This window comes from Empidonax traillii, unplaced genomic scaffold (genome assembly GCF_003031625.1).
Source record: "Empidonax traillii isolate 1590-97213 ecotype Southwest subspecies unplaced genomic scaffold, ASM303162v1 scaffold1602:size438507, whole genome shotgun sequence".
Classification (NCBI taxonomy): domain Eukaryota; kingdom Metazoa; phylum Chordata; class Aves; order Passeriformes; family Tyrannidae; genus Empidonax; species Empidonax traillii.
In genome coordinates this window covers 268,946-286,480 of record NW_020956795.1, presented here as the reverse complement: position 1 = coordinate 286,480, position 17,535 = coordinate 268,946, and the positions used below count along the sequence as shown (strand labels likewise).

General features: G+C 52.3%; 1 protein-coding gene across 8 annotated transcripts in view; it reads right to left on the bottom strand.

Annotated features, from left to right (window-relative positions):
• Positions 1-17,535, bottom strand: part of PIP5K1C (phosphatidylinositol-4-phosphate 5-kinase type 1 gamma) — a 48,502-nt gene that overhangs the window by 13,975 nt on the left and 16,992 nt on the right. For 7 of the 8 annotated variants that reach the window (XM_027908047.1, XM_027908049.1, XM_027908044.1 and 4 more), the window contains exons 2-8: positions 9,100-9,131; positions 6,792-6,878; positions 6,359-6,489; positions 5,654-5,771; positions 3,617-3,769; positions 1,165-1,464; positions 439-644 (exon numbers count right to left, since the gene is read on the bottom strand). In XM_027908047.1, coding sequence (XP_027763848.1) covers positions 439-644; positions 1,165-1,464; positions 3,617-3,769; positions 5,654-5,771; positions 6,359-6,489; positions 6,792-6,878; positions 9,100-9,131 — 1,027 coding nt within the window. Of the gene's footprint in view, positions 1-438; positions 645-1,164; positions 1,465-3,616; positions 3,770-5,653; positions 5,772-6,358; positions 6,490-6,617; positions 6,694-6,791; positions 6,879-9,099; positions 9,132-17,535 lie in introns of all 8 variants that reach the window. The other variant, XM_027908046.1, reaches the window with a different exon arrangement.

The following is a 17,535-nucleotide window of genomic DNA, read 5'->3' as shown; positions in this document are numbered from 1 at the left end:
CACAGGACAGGTTTGGGGCAACCCACTGCTGTCTGCTGACCCCACTGGGATGGCCTCAGGGAACTGGCCAGGATTCCAAAGATGGCAGTGATGGAGAACAAACTCCAAGCTTCTGGGAACAGGCTGATCCCTTATTCTGCTCCAATATTTGGGTGCTGAGCTAGAACTGAGCTTGTGTCTAGTCCCCAGACCACAGGTGGATGTTTAGAGGCTGTTACACAAGCTGACAACCCATGGCCTGGCCTAAGCAGAGAAACTGCTGTGAAGCCAAAACCTTACAGAACTATTTCCCAGCTTCCCCCTTTCCCACTGGCAGCACTACCACAACCCCAGGGGAGCTGCCCCCTCGAACACTTCCTGGGGGCCTCATGGGGGATCTCCCACTGCAGCTCCCCCTCCTCCCCTCCAGCAGCACAGGGGAGCCGAGGTTTCACCTACGTGTCGTCGGTGTCGATGGCCTCTCCCCGGGCAGCCCCTCCCTGGATGGACTCCATGGCTGTGGAGTACAGGGCCTTCTGCCCCACCGGCCGCTTCTCGTCCGACGTGCTGTGGGCGCCCTCGGCCAGCTGCTCCCGCTCCTGCTGGTCTATGTTATGAACCCCGAGCAGGAGGCTGTAGTCCATGATTTTAAAACTTTCCAATACCTACAGGTCAGTGTTGAGTTTAAGAACAAAGAATGGACTGTATCAAGCCAGCAGTTCAAATACAGCACAGATCCCAAAGCATGGAACAGCCCGTCCACATTCCCACCAACAACTCCTTTGCCAACAACTCCTGAAAGTTTCTGAATCAACAGTCACCTCTGGGCTTGACTGCACAGAGTTTGGCCATCCCACAACTACCCCAAAGGGCTGAAGACTCACAAACACATTTATATCTGCTGCACACTGATTGGGAAAACGTATGTAGTTCCAGCAGAGCAGCTACAAGTGGAGCAGGCTGCCACACTGTGATGCACCAGGCAAAGGAACACAGCCTTGGCCCACAGAGGCTGCCATGAGGTCCAACTCCACGTCTTGGCTTTCAGGGAGAGAGAAGGGCAGGAGGAGGGATTGATCCTGCCCTGGGGTTAGTAGATTAGCAAGGTTCTCAACCACTGCTCCTCCTCACGCTTGAGAGCCACAGAGTTCCCTTCCCCTGCTCCCCAGGCTGCCCCTTCCTTACCAGACAGTCTCGCTGCAACGTCTTCACCAGAGCGCTGAAGGTGTCTGCATCCAACATCAGGCCCTCGGGCATGTCCTGGATGAAATCCAGATCCTTGTACGTAGGGCTGGATTTCTCTTTTTCCTTCTTGGATGCCCGGCGTTTGTAGGTTGAGCCTTTGAGGTCAAATTTCAGGTGCATCTTCACCACTCGAGGCAGGATGTTGTTCATCACCACCACGCGGATGTTTTTGCCCCCGGACTGAACGCAGTACAGTCCGTAAAACTTGGGCAGCAGAGTCCGGGGGTTCTGGTTCAGATTCTGCAGCAGGGGTGGAGAAAAGCACAGAGGAAGGTCATTTGGGCAGAAAATCCCCGCTCCCCTCACCACAAAGCACGTCGACGGGTCTTGGAACAGCCAGACTTGGGGCTCTTTGCCCAGAGATTTTCTGAACTTTACAGGGGCTCAGTGTACACATTTGTCAAACTCCTGCATTTCAGTGGCTTTAGGATCTGAAAATACAGGGACTGAGAGATGCTCAGCACTCTCTGGGCAAACTACCAAGTCCGGAAATTCCCTGCTTTCCCCAAGAACACCAGCTAAAAAAGGGAAACCAAACTGGGAGAGAAATAAACACAATAAGTGGGAGCTTCAAGTTTAAAAATAACAGCTCTCTTGATCTCTTCACAAGTGTCAGAATCAAGAGCCGTTCCCTGGCCCAGAATAAACCAGGGACAGGATTATTTTTTTAAACAAAACAACATAAATGTTCTCCTCCTGTTGCAGAGTTGCTTTATAAAGCAGTCAGCCAGAGAGCACGGATATCCTGCTCTGCTAAGCATCCTTTTTTAGGCAGCAGTATGATTAGGAATGACATGACAGGCAGGATTTGCTTGTTCAGCTTGGGGCACGTTTGGGAAGGAAGCAGAACATCTCTGCACACTACAGCAGGAAGGACAGACCTGACAGGTTCTGACAGATGGCAAAAGCGTGACTGTATCAACATTTCATTCCCTTCTCATCTCACCCACCTAGGCACATCAGTGAGCCCTCTTTGAGAGGGCTAATAGCAGCAGAGGCAGGTAAACCAAATGCAAACAGCTTTAAAGTAACTCAGGATGAAACCACTCTGCTTCCTTTCCCTGACTCCTTCCATGTGGATGGTTCCCCAGGAATTTCTTCCTGGCCTGGCTGTCACTCACACACAGACACCCCCATAACCTCTCTCGCTTGGGTAAATTTTCCCCAGTAAATACTGAGTGAGAAAAGGATTTTCACAAAACCAGTGTAGGCTCACATAAAGCCACAGCACCAGGCACGCAGGTGGAGCAGCAGCATTGCTTCCCATCACCTTCTCCTCGACATCTCCACAACAAACAAATCCTTGGGAGGTTCTGACTGAACTTCAGAGCCCTCGTTCATAAAGCTGGAGCCTCCTGCACAGTTGTGCAGGTAGACAGCTCCTGATTTCTACACCAAAACAGCGGCTTTGGGTCCAATTTACTTTCACCCAACGCAAGTCTCTGGGTCTCAGTATCTTGCTTTGCCAGCCCCAAGATTTAGGCAGCAGCTCTCTGCAGGACTGATGTGCAATGCTGGCTGTACTGTGGGGGCCTTCAGCTTGGAACTGCAGCCAGGGGGAGCCAGGGCAACCAGCAGCTGCCTCCAGAGTAACTGCCAAACAGAAGTAGTGGGGAGAGATCCAGGGCCAGCAGTGGTTTCCTCACAAAATCAAGGTGGTTATTGCCTGGAGAAAAGAGGCTCAGGGGGACTTTCTCACTTTCTCTGACTCCCTGACAGGAGGGGGGAACCAGGGGGGAGTTGGGCTCTGTTCCCAGGGAACAAGGGACAGGAGGAGAGGGAATGGCTTCAAGTTGTGCCAGGGGAGGTTTAGGTTGGATGCTGGGGGAGATTTCTTCATGGAAAGGGTTGTCAAGCATTGGAACGGGCTTGGTGGTGGAGTCACCATCCCTGGAAGGGTTCAAAAAATGTGTGAATGTGGCACCTGGGGACACGGTTTAGTGGTGAACATGGTGGTGATGCTGGGCTGATGGTTGGACTTGATGATCTTAAAGATCTTTTCCAACCTTACCAGTGCTATGATTCTATGATTGCTGTCAACAGCCATCCCCAAATCCAGGCTTGGACAGATATACAGTGCCAAGTGAAGAGGAACAAACTAGTGCTGGAAAAAGGACACCCAGAAACACCCATCTGGGAAGCCATTTTGAGGCCAGAACACACCTCCAAGCTATGCCACAATTATCTGCCTCACATTTACCCAAAGAGTGTACAAATAACCAGCAGAATTTGTGCTTCTGGGACTGGTTTGGTGATGTGCTGTTAGCACTGTCCCTGGCAAGGGGACAGGCCACAAGACACCCAGGTGGAGGACGTGCCCCGTGAGATGGTCTGGACAGAAAAACTGCCAGGACAAACCCAAGCCAGGCCTGAGGTGCTGGGTGATACACACCATGTAGTAGCCAGGAAGGAGCTTCTGTAGGAATTCAGCTTCCTTGTGCATCACAGTTTTGATGATGAATTCATCGTCGCTGGTGACGTAGAAGAGGGAGCCGCTGGCCCCGGGGTTGGACAGCTCGATCAGAGGCTCATTACACAACGAATACTGGGGGGGAGAGCAAAAAAAGGTGATGTTTTATCCCCTCCTTATTGCAGATTGAGTTCTACACCCTCAAGGGCCTTCCCCAACACGTTGTCTCCCTGGGAGATCCAGGGGTGGCAAAGCTCAAGTGAGAACTATTTTCATTACAGGTTAGGTCTGAGCAGGCAAGCTGACGGACAATTTACAATTAGAGACCAAGACTGCAGTTCAGAGCATCCCAACTGCTCAGAATCCAGCTAATCATGTGCTTTCAGGAACATCCAGCCTTCCTAATGACATCTTATCTGCTCCCATTGTGCCTGCACGCACGTATCACAGTCAGGCTCTCCCAGCACATCCCCGCACGCGCAGACGGACACGGGATTTTCGGAGAGCAGACAATCTGCTCAGGGAACCACGTCCCACTGTGCTGGAGGGAACACCAAAAAAGCGCTGGCTGTTCTCAGCAGCCTCCCCTGGCCGGGTGCTCCCCTGCTCCAGAGGATTTTTACAGTCACACCTCACCCCCTCGTGTGCTGGGAACATGTGAAACGTCTTAGCCGAGGTGTGCAGCCAAGAGGGATCGGCTCTGTGCAAGCTCAGCAAGGCAGCTGAGCTGGGGGGGACATTTCCAGCCATCAGGACGCAAACAGCAGGTCCTCAAACGAGGACATGCCCAGGAGCAGTGAAAAAAAAAAAAAACAAAAGGAGAAAGCACAAGCAGATGGACTTTGCAGCTCAGTGCCCACCCAGGTACCTGTGGGGGTCAGGGGGGTTCAGGGCAGGATCACAGAGCTGCCCAGCGAGAGGGGAGGTGGGGAGAGGGAGCTGGGGGGAGAAAGGAGCTGATCAGAGCAATAAATTAAATGTTCATCATTATGCACTGAAAACAGCTTTCAGCCCTGTACAGACTAACAATCTAAGACTTGATCAAGTTAATCATCTCATGCATAATTAAAGGCATTTGCTGCTGCGGCAGGCAAGAGACAATCAGGGGAAGTAGAAACAACAAATCAGAGCTGTGACCTTTGCAAGTGAGGCAAGGCAGGCTCCTTGCCCTCCCGAGTTCTGAATTTAGCTGGCACAGGTGGGAATCACCACCACCCTCACACCAGGCGCTGGCAGAGGTTTGTTTCCCTGGCAGGTGTTCAGCTACAACCACCCCTGTCTACAGGTGAAGTCAGACAAAAAGGGCTGTTCCAAAAGGGAGGGTGTGCACTCCTGGATGTGTTTCCTTCCCCAGTTCACACAGAACAGGACGTCACATACAGGCAAGGGCCCAAATTCAACCCCATTGCACTCCAAGCTTGTACTCCAAGGTATTTTAAAACCAGCCTTTCCAGCTCTGAGGAGCTTTCAGAGCACAAGAACAAGCTGTGTTTTATTCCGTCTTTGTAAGATGATTAAAATAACTACATTCACATTGCTCTCGAGTGAGTACACAAGGAAAAATTCCCATCTTTGTCCTCAGAGCCCCAGGGGACATTACAGGGTCGCACCCAGCAGAGCACAACTCCTCTGGCTTGTAAACACAGTGAGTTATTGTTACCACAAGGACAGAGAGGGAAGCCCATTGCAGGGTTTACACAGCTCACACTGTGTGCAGGTCACTGCTTCCCTCCAGAGCAGCCCAGCAGCTGCCACTCAGTAAACCCAGACTGAGAATCAGGCCGTGGGTTGGGTGGGGAGGGACTTTAAATCCCATCCAGTCCCACCCTCCTGCCACCGGCAGGGACACCTTCCACCAGCCCAGGTGGCTCCAAGCCCCGTCCAACCTGGCCTGGGACACTCCCAGGGATCCAGGGGCAGCCACAGCTGCTCTGCCCAACCTGTGCCAGGGCCTGCCCACCCTCATGGTAAAGGCAGATGAACGAGGAAAGACAGAGAAATCCAAAAATACATCCATACCAAATAATCATCTGGACGAATCCCAAAGAGCTCTCGGAAGTACCGGAAAGCCACCGGGGCGTAGGTCTTGAACCTGAAGTCGGCGTAGTGGTGAGCCGGGGTGAGGTTACTGCCCTCGCTGCACAGAACACACACAGGGCCTCTGTTACCACTCACCACACACCCACAGTCACACCAACACTGCTGGGGGTATTTAAGATGAACTGAGCCTTCCAAAAAGACATTTCTGGAACAACAACCACTTTGTGTCTGTGGCAGGACAACAGGAAAACAGGTTTTACATTATCTGCCAAAATCTATTTCCAGAGAGTGAAGAACAGCCTCTTGCCAAGGAGAATATATTTACATAGAGAATATAGCTTTTATGAGCTTTGTTTATTCACAGTTAAAGAGCTCCCAGAAGGAGTTTCTTCCATCTCAAACACTGTATAATTTCATGAAAGAAATTCTAGATGGACAGGTAGAAAGACAAGCACGTAGGAAGGGTAACAAACTTGAGCACACAGTACTGCTTCCCTGTGCTTCCCTACAAGCCAGTGCTCTGCAGAATCCAACACTTCCCACTGCTCTGTTTGTGTGTCATGGTGCAGATTTAAAACATTCAGAGCATCCAACTCTGATCTAAAGACAGATGGAAGCCCTCTTGAAAAATCAGTGAGAAAAAGAAATAACTCATCCGTTTGTTCTTTTCCCCTTCTCTTTTACCTTGGGAAAAAAATGCTCTCCACCACATAGAAGTCCTGCATCAGGACATCTCTCTCTGGCTTGGAGCTCAGATTGCCCACAGTATATCCAATCCCCAGCTGGATGGCCCCCTTCAGAGTGGATGACGTGGTCTGGCAGAAGGAAAAGAGCAGTCAGTGAGCATTTCACAGGAGATTATGGCAATAACATCCCCTGTATTTACAACACAGTCATGTCTGTGACTTCTGTGGGGTTGTCTCGGGCACTACACACTGCTAACCAAGTTCATCCAGCTGCTGAAGAGATGGATTAGGGCTCCAGGTTTGCTGTTTGCATGATTGTGCTGTCCAGGGGTGCTGCATAAAACCTCAATCAGATTGGGGCCCAGTAGTTACCAACCTCCCTCAGTCTGTCACCCACCCTTGGCTGCCACCCCCACTCGCCAAACCCAAACCTTTTTGTAGGTGGTTTCCCCAGAAGCATCCACGCTTCGATGGCCAATCTTCTTTCCTTGGCCAGGCTGTCCTGGCACAGACGGTCCCTGCAGGGAGAGCAGGAGGGTGAGAATCAGGACAGGGGCTGAGCTGCCACCAAGCACACCCAGAGCAGGCACAGCCACACTCCCAGCTGTACCACACACAGGGATCACTGCACTGCTGGAGAAAACCCCTGCAGAGTGCCAACAGGCGCAACTGGCACTTGTAAACTTCACATAAGGCTGTTTAAATTATCCTTCCACCCCTCAAGAGTTTGAATAGCAACACTCCACCTGACACCCCCACTGCTCCCCGGGCAGAACTCGGAAAAGATCCAGCTCCCAACATTCCCCTGGTGCTTGACTGTGGTTTCCCATTGATTTACAACAGTGATGTATTAAAACAAACAGCCAGAGAGGTTTATTCTTAAGAACTCCATGCCCTCAGGTGTCACACCAACACCTCACATTTCACTGGAGAGATCAGAGGCAGCTGACAGGACAGCCCAGCCCAGCCCTGCTCCCACTGAGATAATCCAGTCAGCAAGATCTCATCAGTCTACAGTTCCAAGGCCGAGTCCACGTGGGATGAACCACAGGAACGGCTCTTCCACAAGTTTTGCAAAGAGCTCACAGAAATGCTATAGGCTGCCAGCACTTCAGGGTGACAACAAACCCGCTCCTGTCCCTTCTCCTCTCCTGTCTGAGTCTGCTCAGGCCTTTCCTTGCCGACCCAGGAGGGAGCAGATGGTGGTTGCTCCCCTTAACAACCCAATGGAACCATGTTTTGGGAAGTTCTGTGCAGCTCCTTTTGCAGCCCTGGGCATAGGGACTCTCTACTCCATCACCAGGCAACGTTTCACCCACTCCCAGGCTCTCTGCCAGTCGATCCCAGTGGATCCCAGAGCCCATTTTGGGGTTTGCTACATTGCAGAACAGCTTTGGATCTTCCTTTGAGCAGCACAGAGGGAGATCCAAGGTCACTTCCCAAGTGACTCTGGTCTATCCCTGTCCATCTCGAGTGCTGCACAGGCCCAGCTCTGAACCGATGGCTCCGGCAGACAACGGATCGTTTTGCTCAAACTAAGAAGTTCTTTGTGCTTTAGCTTTTAATCAAGAGCCTGCAGCTATTTCTGGTCAAACTGCTTGTCCTTCTCGTACTAAGGGGCAGTCTGAGTTCTTTCTCCTTCAAAAATCCCATTTCCTACCCTGTCTGATTAGCACAGCCAGCCTTGCTCCGGAGCTCTCCTTTTCCCAGCAGCTGGCGTCAGCTTATCCTCTCCTTCGAGCCTCCACCCAGCATGCTGGATCCAACTCCACACAAGCTTCAGCTGTGCCATCCTGCCTCCCCAGTGGCTCATCATCATCCTCACAATGTGATGAACAGACACAGGCAGTGGGGAGGGACAGCCATCCTACAACTGCACTGACAAAGGCCTCTTCCAGCCTCTTGCTCTGCCTGTGGCTGTTTCCAGGGCAAGAAAAAGTGGGGCTATTTGTGCACTGAACAAGCAACCAACTTCCACAGAAGTTGAGCTTCCTACTACACACATTTCTGGGGAGGCACAGAAGAACCAAGTGTCGCGTTCCTGGCATTTTTTACGGGAAGATTTTGCTATTCCTGCCTACAAATGCTCATCATCCCAGGTGAGGAATGGGAAGGGGGATGTCAAAAAGTTTGATCCAATGAAAATCACTTGAACATGATGCTCTGAACTAAGAGTGTGGGCTTCAGGGAACAGCTTTCAGGCATAGAGCCTCCTACTAGATTCCCTGCTGCCAACTGTGGGGAGTTTTGCTCCAGAAGGTAACAGTGACTCACAACCTGTGACCTGGAATATCTCTGAGAGAAGATCGGTCCCCGGAGATGTTTCCCCTGTTTTAGTGCTCAACAAATCACAGCCTCCCCGACTTGCTCCCAGGAGTGGGTGAGACCCAACACAGGGCCCTGAGCTGCCCAACACGCAGATTCTCCAGGTCCTGGGTGCCCTGAGCCACCAGTGTGCAGGCATCGTGGATCACACAGCTAAAATCACAACCCCTCCACACCCCCTCTGTGCCCGTGGGGTGATGCCAACACAGGGATCCTGGAGACCTGCTACTAATTTCATTTCTCCCAAATAAACAGATATCAAATTTTCAGTCATCTCATGTGTATCGTGAAATCCAGTTTTGCTAAAAAGCAAACCAACCAACCCAACCCAAACAAGGCAGGCAGAAGTGTTTCCTGGAGCTGTGTTCTCCTTTCTCCACACAGGACTGCCAAGCCCAGCTTTACAAAGCTCACCTCAGTTATGGCTGTCTTCTTTGGGGCCAGACCTGCAGAGAGAACAGAAGAGGATCAGGAAAAGGAGGGACATCAGGAAGAAAACCCAACAACCCAACCACCAAAGCTTCAAGAAAATGGCCTCGACGTCTTTTCAAGCCAGACAGCCTTCAGAGCAGCTGGCTTTGTTTGGTTTTCAGCTTCACTAGTGCAGGAATCTGAAGGTACAGGAGTCATCCAAACAATTTCACATTCAGAAGCACAAAAATGCACATTTTTTCCTAGCAAAAACATTTCCTAGAGGCTTCAGTGGAGAGTTCTCACAAATCCCTGCTGCCCCATTAAGCAATGGGTCCACACTGTGCTGGAGAGTCAGTCTGCACAAGCCCAGGGAGACACTCCTGAAGCTGCTTTCCAGCCACTCAGTAGGCACTTGACAAACTATATTGATAATTGAATCTATTTATAGAATCCAATGTCCAAATATATCACACAAATGAACGCATCCTTTATCTTTACTGCTGCCTTGGGAGAAGCCACTGCTGCTGCATTACAGCCAACGGTGAAAATTAGGGTTTGCCTCAAGCTCTCAGATACGTCATCAGAGCTGGAAACACAGTCCCAAACCCTCTGACACGAGGACATCTCCCTTTCTTAGGAAATGGCTTAATTTCACAAGAGGCCACGGAGTGGAGCTTTGAGTGCTCTATTCATCAGGGGTATCTACACTCAAACAGGGGGTGATCCTTCTCCAGGGGGAGTGGACGTCCTCCAGCCCTGCTGGCTGGAGAGCAGGAAGAGCCCCAGAGGATCCAGCCAAATTTCTGCTGCTTCAGCATCTCCTCCACTGTGACAATGGTTTCCCTGGGGTACCTGCTCAGCCCCCTCAAAGACCAGCAGCAATGCTGCTTCAGGGCTTGTTTCAGAAGGAGCCTGAGCAAGAAGTTGGGCATAACCTCAGTGCCTGAAGGGGCTCCAGGAGAGCTGGAGGGGGCCTGCAGTGACAGGACAAGGGGGAATGGCTTCCCACTGACAGAGGACAGGGTTGGATGGGATATCGGGAAGGAATTCTCTCCTGTGAGGGTGGGCAGGCCCTGGCACAGGTTGCCCAGAGCAATTGTGGCTGCCCCATCCCTGGGAGTGTCCAAGGCCAGGTTGGATCACAGGAGCAACCTGGGCTGGTGGAAGGTGTCCCTGCTCATGGCAGGGGGTGGAACTGGATGGGCTTTAACGTCCCTTCCAACCCAAACCATTTGTGATTCGATGATAATGGGAGCACAATGTTCTGCAGATGACAACACCACCAGGAAAGTGTGTGACTCAGTCAGATTTTGGGAAATATTTCAGACACCAGGAAGCAAATCAACGACAAACCCAACAACGTTGCTCTGTTTTAAACTGTGCTCCCAGTGCCTGAGTTCTGCCTCAGGAGCAGAATCACAGGATTGCAGTGGTCTGCAATCCCACCCCCTGCACTGCACAATCCCACCTCAGACAGGAGGAGGGCAGTGAGTGGAGTGAGATCCTGAGGGGGCAGAGCAGCTCCCCTATGTCTCCCCCCTGGGCCGGGTCCCCTCAGTGACGGGGTGTCACTGACACGGGTGGGTGACACACCACGAGTGACGTGAACCCTGTCACTCCTCCAGCTCTCCAGCACGTGGCTCAGAACCACTGTGAGCTCCAGCTGCGATGAAAAATTAGTTCTTTGGCCTAAGCCAACGCAATTCTGTGATTTTTGAACAAAACACCTCGCAATGGCCTGGAGAGCAGGAAATAAGGCACTAAGTGAGCATTTAGCTAATGAACTTTCAGGACATGAGCTGGAGCAGCAGCTCCAGACCACTGGGAATCCAAAAGGAGAAAGGCTGCTCCACACTGAACACTGGAAATCGCTGGGAACACGCTGTGGCCGAGAGCCCCAGGCCAGGAGAATGTGCTCTCCTGCCACGGCTGTCGCTGCTCTCCCACTGCACTAATCTCGTTTCTGCACTTTGTCACAATTCCAGAGCAGGAGATTATCTTTAATTTTGTGATAATTACCACAAGCTGCTTTCATTCCCAGCTTTTAAGTGTCTGCTGCTGTACACGTACCAAATGTGGAATCAACACCAACCGTCCGCAGGAAGGAAAGGTGCCCGAGGTGAAGAACCACAGCTCTCCAGGACAAATGATGCCTGAGGTGGCCAAGAGCATCCCCAGCAAAACCTCCCCCCCACCACAGCCCACACCAAAAATAAAGAAATCAGCTCTATAAAATCAACTTGTCTAGGCAGAAAAATGTAAAACTCTTCCCCTGGCTCCTCCGTGCGTGGCACACGGCTGTGCTGGGCTCAAACAAGCTGACAGATGGCCTGGCAAAACCTGATTTAACTCCAGCTCCGGGGGTTACAGAGCCACGAGGCAGCGCTGGGGTTTGCAGGAGCTGCTGCGGGAAGTTCTGACACGTAACGAGATAATTGAAACGATTCTTATCGGATTTGGTGCGGCTTAGCCAGGGTGTGCTCACAAATGTGAGGAGCAGCTCCAAGGGGGAAACCCCAGCACGAAACCCCAAGTTCCTGCCCTGCCTGCAGCCCGTGCTGGGGCTCTGTGGGCGCTTCCAGCACGCTTGACCTGCTGCCTTCAGTTCTGCTCTCATCTGTGCACGGCTCTGAGTGACCCTGACCCAGCCCTCGAGCTCCTGCAGAGCCTCCGAAAGGAATGCTTCAGTTTTGGAGTCAGCAGTGCCCATCTCGGATTTAACCTCTGGTTTTTCTGTATTTCTTTATTCACAGGCCAGCCCCACCCTGCAGGACAGGCAGGAAAACCTCTGCACCTTGTCTGACACAGGAAGGGGCTCCCGAGTTTCAGCTCTACCAGCCAGAGGAGCAAAACCCCCACAGGATGAGGGTGGGCAGGCCCTGGCACAGGTTTCCCAGAGCAGCTGTGGCTGCCCCATCCCTGGGAGTGTCCAAGGCCAGGTTGGACGGCACTTGGAACAACCGGGGCTGGTGGAAAGTGTCCCTTCCACTTCCTTCAAAACCAGCTAAGGCAGGTTGACTTGCCAAAGTCTTTCCTTATCAAAGGAGTCATGAGAGGTTTCTGTCTACTGGAAAGGAATTTCTTAAGACAGTTTACAAAAATCCAGGATAAGCCTCATTTAAGTTCACAGAATCCCAGAATATCCTGAGCTGGAAAGGACCCACAGGGATCATCCAGTCCAACTCCTGGCCCTGCCCAGGACACCCCAACAATCCCCCCCTGTCCCTCAGAGCGTTGTCCAAACGCTCCTGGAGCTCTGGCAGCCTTGGGGCCGTGCCCACTGCCCTGGGGAGCCTGGGCAGTGCCCATTAGATCTAACAAAGCAGTTTTCTTTATAAGACAGGTGTATCCAAACACACACATTTATAAGCTGTAATTATTTGATACTTTATGATGCTTGTCCAAAGTCCCTCTCCAGCTCTCTTGTGAGCCAGGAAACATCTGAGCTGGGAAGCAGCCCTGGGGTCAGCACAGCAGCCAGTCCAGCTCCCGGAGGGGCCGGCACGAGCACCACGCTGTGTCCAGAGGGACAGGCAGAAGCAACTCTGAATTTCTTCTCATACTCAACACGTGTGGCTCCAGCTCCCAGAGCAGGCAGCACAGGGCAGTCCTGCAAGGGGAGGAGACACCACAGGAAGCAGGAGCCGGACTCTCAGCAACCCTCTGGAAAAGGCAGCTGAGAACAACCTGCCCTTCCCAGGCAGGTGGGATCACCTCCTGCTGATCACTTAACACATTTTCTTCCCATAAACCAACAAAGTTCGATTCAGATGAGAAACATCGAGGAAGGCACAATACTAAATGAAAATCTGGGGGGTTTGCCCCCTTAAATGTGGCATCTCTTGGCAGAAAGAGCTGTAGCTGTTTTGCACCCTGGGCATGGTTTGCTGCTCCTGCCATCCAGAGAGCTTGGAGAAATAATACAGAAATAAAGCAATCTGAGATAAATTCTGCTTGTCATATAGAACCTACATATAGCTTTGCCACCTAAATGTATCCATTTTTCCCTGGAGCACTGGCTGACTGATTTTGGGATCATCCACACAAAACTGGTGCTGGCTGAACCCAGCCCACTCCCTCTCCCGTCTGGTTCATCCTGTCCATCCCTGCGCTCAGGCAAGGCTGGTTCCATCCCTGTGGGCAAGGGAGGAGAGACCCAGCTCTGATGCATCTGCAGCACAGGTAGCTCCACATTCCTCAGGACACTCTGGCCACCATCAAAGGTCCAGCAGCTATTTGCAGGCAGAAATGCTGGCAGCACTGGGAAGCATCCAAACTGGGCTACCAGGAGCAGCCAGAGGTAAGTAATCCCATTTAATCCCTCCTCAGCTGCCCTGCTCTCCTCCCTGTCCCCTGCTCGCTGCCCACACCGGCTCCATGCCTCGCTCCCAGCACGCAGGAGCCACTGTCCCTCTGGAAGATGACACTGGCACACCGGGATCTGCAGCTCCAGCTCCATGTGCACTCTTCCCATGGCCTTTGTCTTGTTTATCTGAGCAGAAACTCTGGGGACAGGGAGGGCAAGGCTTGTATAAATGAATGGCTCCTACAAATGGCTTGTACAAATTAAGGGAAGGAGTTGAATGTACCAGCTGGGCAGGTCAGGGCTCCAGGGCACTGCTGTGGTACCTGCTGGCAGCAGTGACACCACTGATCCCTCCTTTCCACCCCGGGCAAGGACGAGCTCTTCCATTAACTGGAGACAGGCAGGCAGGTGGGAGCCCCAGTCCTGCCCCAGCCACCACCCCCTCAGGTTTCTGACCCCAAGACTCCCCTGGCAGGACTCCCCAGGGATCAGCCACTGATCCTGTATTCCACAGCCCAGCCCGGCCAATCAAAGCAAACTTCCAGCTTATGGAGCATCAGCACCGCCAGGGACTGCCACAAAGGGATGATGCTGCAGTAAAGGCAGCCTCGTTTATTTTTGGGTTTATGCAGGAACTCTGCCTCAGAAATAAATCCATTTATCCCGGCTCAGGAGGCTGGGCAGAAGATGAAGATGCTGGTGGGGAGTTAACACATCCCTTCCTCACCCTCAGCTGCCGGTGCCACTGCATCCAGGGTGCAGCATCGTGGGTGCATCCCTCCTGGGGAGCTGAGCCAGGACATCACCATGCTGGAGCGTTTCCTTGACAACTCCCGGGGAAAGCGCTTACTGCGCCCAAGTCCAATTACAGCCAGGAACGAGCAGGACAAGAGCAGGGAAATGAAATTTAAAAAGAACTGATTTGTTTTCTTGTCTCAGATCAGCTGCCTGTAGGAGAAAAGGGACAATTTCGGAGTGCTGAGCCCCAAGCGTGTGACACAGCGACAAGGAGCTAAACAAAAGTCCCATCAGGAGCAGCACACAATAGCTGCCACCCGGCAGCAGAACAGGGAACAGGCTGCAGCTGCTCGGCTCCGTAATTATGCAATCCAGTGGGATGTTCGGGCAAACATCTGCTCCATGGGAAAGGTGCAGCCTTATCTGAACACAGTGTTCCTGCTCCCTTCCACACGCCGGTCACAGGAGGATTGTGGAGTGGAACAACACACGCTCCCCGGCACGTCCCCTGAGGGCAGGGGGGGCAGGAAGGAGAGAGACTCCCAAGGTCAGGCACCCGGCAGTGCCTCTTCCCAGCCTCTGGCTCCTCTCCTTATTACAACCTGCAAGCCCAAATCTGCCTACCAGCATTCACAATAAAGCCTGGGCAGGATTAGAGACAGCAAACACGGCAGCAGGAAGCGTCACCTCTGCAGGACAGAGCCAGCTCTGCCCCTGTGACGACACAGAGGTGCCACTCTAAAACCACGACGCCGATTTAGAGCGAGGCCATAACAGGCTGAAGGACTTTGAAGCGACATTCCTGACAATCATCCAGAACAGCCAGAGCAACGTCCAGCTGCTCCTTACCTTGGCTCAGGGGTAGGATAAGCTTCACATTCCCTACTAGCAGGTTCCAACCCACTGACTCCACTCACTGGAGCATCTCCTGGCTGCCCAGAGCTGAGGTTCAGCAGCGAGAGGACACAGAACCTCCTGTTGCCTTTCTAGTCATGCTGCAAAACCACTGGAGACCTGAACATAGCACATAACCCCCAGGCAGCCCCTGGGACTCTTTCTGTGTGTCCAGATGCAGTTTCCAGCTGCCACAACGTCCCAGAGAGTTGTTTCCCAACCCCAGGTCACAGAAGCACAAGTGAGCGAAGGAACTAACTTCCCTCCTTCATTTTCCAAGCATCCCTATCACCCAGCCTGCAGGTTCCTGCTGAGAAGTAGGATCCAGGACCTTTGCTGTGTCCCACCTCTGTGCAGGGAAGGATACTCACCTCCCTCCTCCATTGTGCTGCTCTCCCAGTGCCACTAATAAAGAGGGAGAAGCTCGACCTGACTAATCCGAGGTTACGCAGTGCCTGCCAGAGCCAGAACAGCTCTTCTGCCCCCAATACCCGGGGCTTGCAGCGTGGCACAGCTCAGGGCTTTGGGTGCTTGGGGCTTAATGTCAGCCCTCAGCATCTCCTGACCAGGTAGGGATTAGAGCTGACCTTGGCAAGCTCCCTTAGGAAGTTGCTGGCTCTGTGAGGAGCCAGGCACAGGACAGGGAACTGCTGGCTGGAAGAAGGATGCACTCACTGTAGACAACCCCAAAATTACTTACACTGATAACCAGCACAGCATACTGTTACTGAGAGGGCAAACCCCCTTTAGCTAGTGCAGGAGGATGTTTCTGCACATCAGCTTGGCTCCCTTTCCAATATCCCTTCTCTGGGTATCCCACAAAGGATCTCAGCCTGTCGGAGGAGAGCACTGGCAAGGCAGAGTCATTGCAGCTGCTTGCAGGAGCAGCACAGCAGATTCCAAGAGCGTTGGATTGCAGGCTGCATGAGAGAGTGACAAACTATCCCCACAGTCTTCTCTCTCACAGAGGGTTCTGCACCTCTGATCCAGGAGGGATGGGCCATATTATTCATCACTTCCACCATTTAGAAGTGTTTTCCTATAGATCCTACCTCAAAGAGAGCTGACCCCCTTGCTCACTCAACCAGCAGGAATAATCCTAATCTATTTTAGCCTGAGAATAGAAGAACACAACTCAAGAAAGATATCCACCTCCACAAATTTTCCATTTTCTGACCTCCTAAAAACATGTTGAACTCCAGTTACTACACTCACAGCAGGTAAGGAAATCTACCTGAAGTTTCCCAGTAACCACCTACCACAACACAGAGAAGTCCCCACAGTCAACACATCTTTAAACCCATGGGATCCCAGCATCCCAACTGACAGCAATCTCCAAAGGGAAAACAGCTGCTGTGTCTGCAGGCCACCCTCCACACGTCATCCTAAAGATGCACCTGGGTTTTTAACGAGTGGGGTATTTCCTGATTTACCCCGTAGCCAAAGCTGCTCGGCTAAATCCTCTAAAACTTAATTCCACTCTGGCTAATGTCACCTGACAGAGATTTTCTGAGGGTGCTCAAGCACTGGAGTCTTGAAAGGGGATTTCAGTGCAGGGTTATGCACAACATGCGTCACTGGAGATAAAGTCCTTGTACTCAGCCTGATGTGAGCAGCCAACTCCTTCACCAAACACTTGCAGGTTGCCACAGGTGCTGCTGACAACACTGCAGGAGAGATGTGCACCCCAATGCTCAGGACAAGGTCTGGGGAGGGGGAGAGGAGAGGGGGACCTCTGTAACTTCTACCTGTTTCAAAAACAGATGTCCAGGCCAAAGCAGCAGGTTGAATTTCCGGGCCTGTTTCTAGAGGGTGGGTTTGAGATACAGCCCTCCAAGGGCTCTACACAACTCAGACACGGGTTTCAAGTTGACCAGGTACCACTGGAAATTAAGAAAACACGCTCAGAATGGCAGAGCAGTGACACATCTTTGTTTGAGAGATCGAATGTCGGACTTGGTGATCTTGGAGGCCTTTTCCAACCTTAATGGTCCCATGATTCTGTGATCTACTTCTAAATAAACCCAAGTTTTTGCTGGTGTAACGTGGACAAGCTCGAGCTCTCCAGGCTGCAGGACTGGCTCATCCAAGCTCAACCAGCACCAAGTGATCAGAGGTTTCTTGGCCTCATTCAAAACTCAATACCCCAACTCTGCTGCTTCCCATCAGCGTGTCCCCTGCCTGCCCCCCCTACTGCCTGAGCCTGTCCTGCACAGCCCATCCACACCCTGCACACAACAAGGGAGCAGCAAACTCTGCTTGATCCATCCCAGCTACTGCAAATCCTTCCCAGATGGATCTGGGGCTGTGTCAAACAGCAGGTTGAGGGGGGGATTCTGCCCCTCTGCCCCCTCAGCTGAGACCCCCCTGCAGAGCTGCCCCAGCCCTGGGGAACAACAGCACAAGGACGTGGAGCTGCTGGAGAGAGTCCAGAGGAGGCCACGGAGATGCTGCCAGGGCTGGAGCCCCTCTGCTCTGGAGCCAGGCTGGGACAGCTG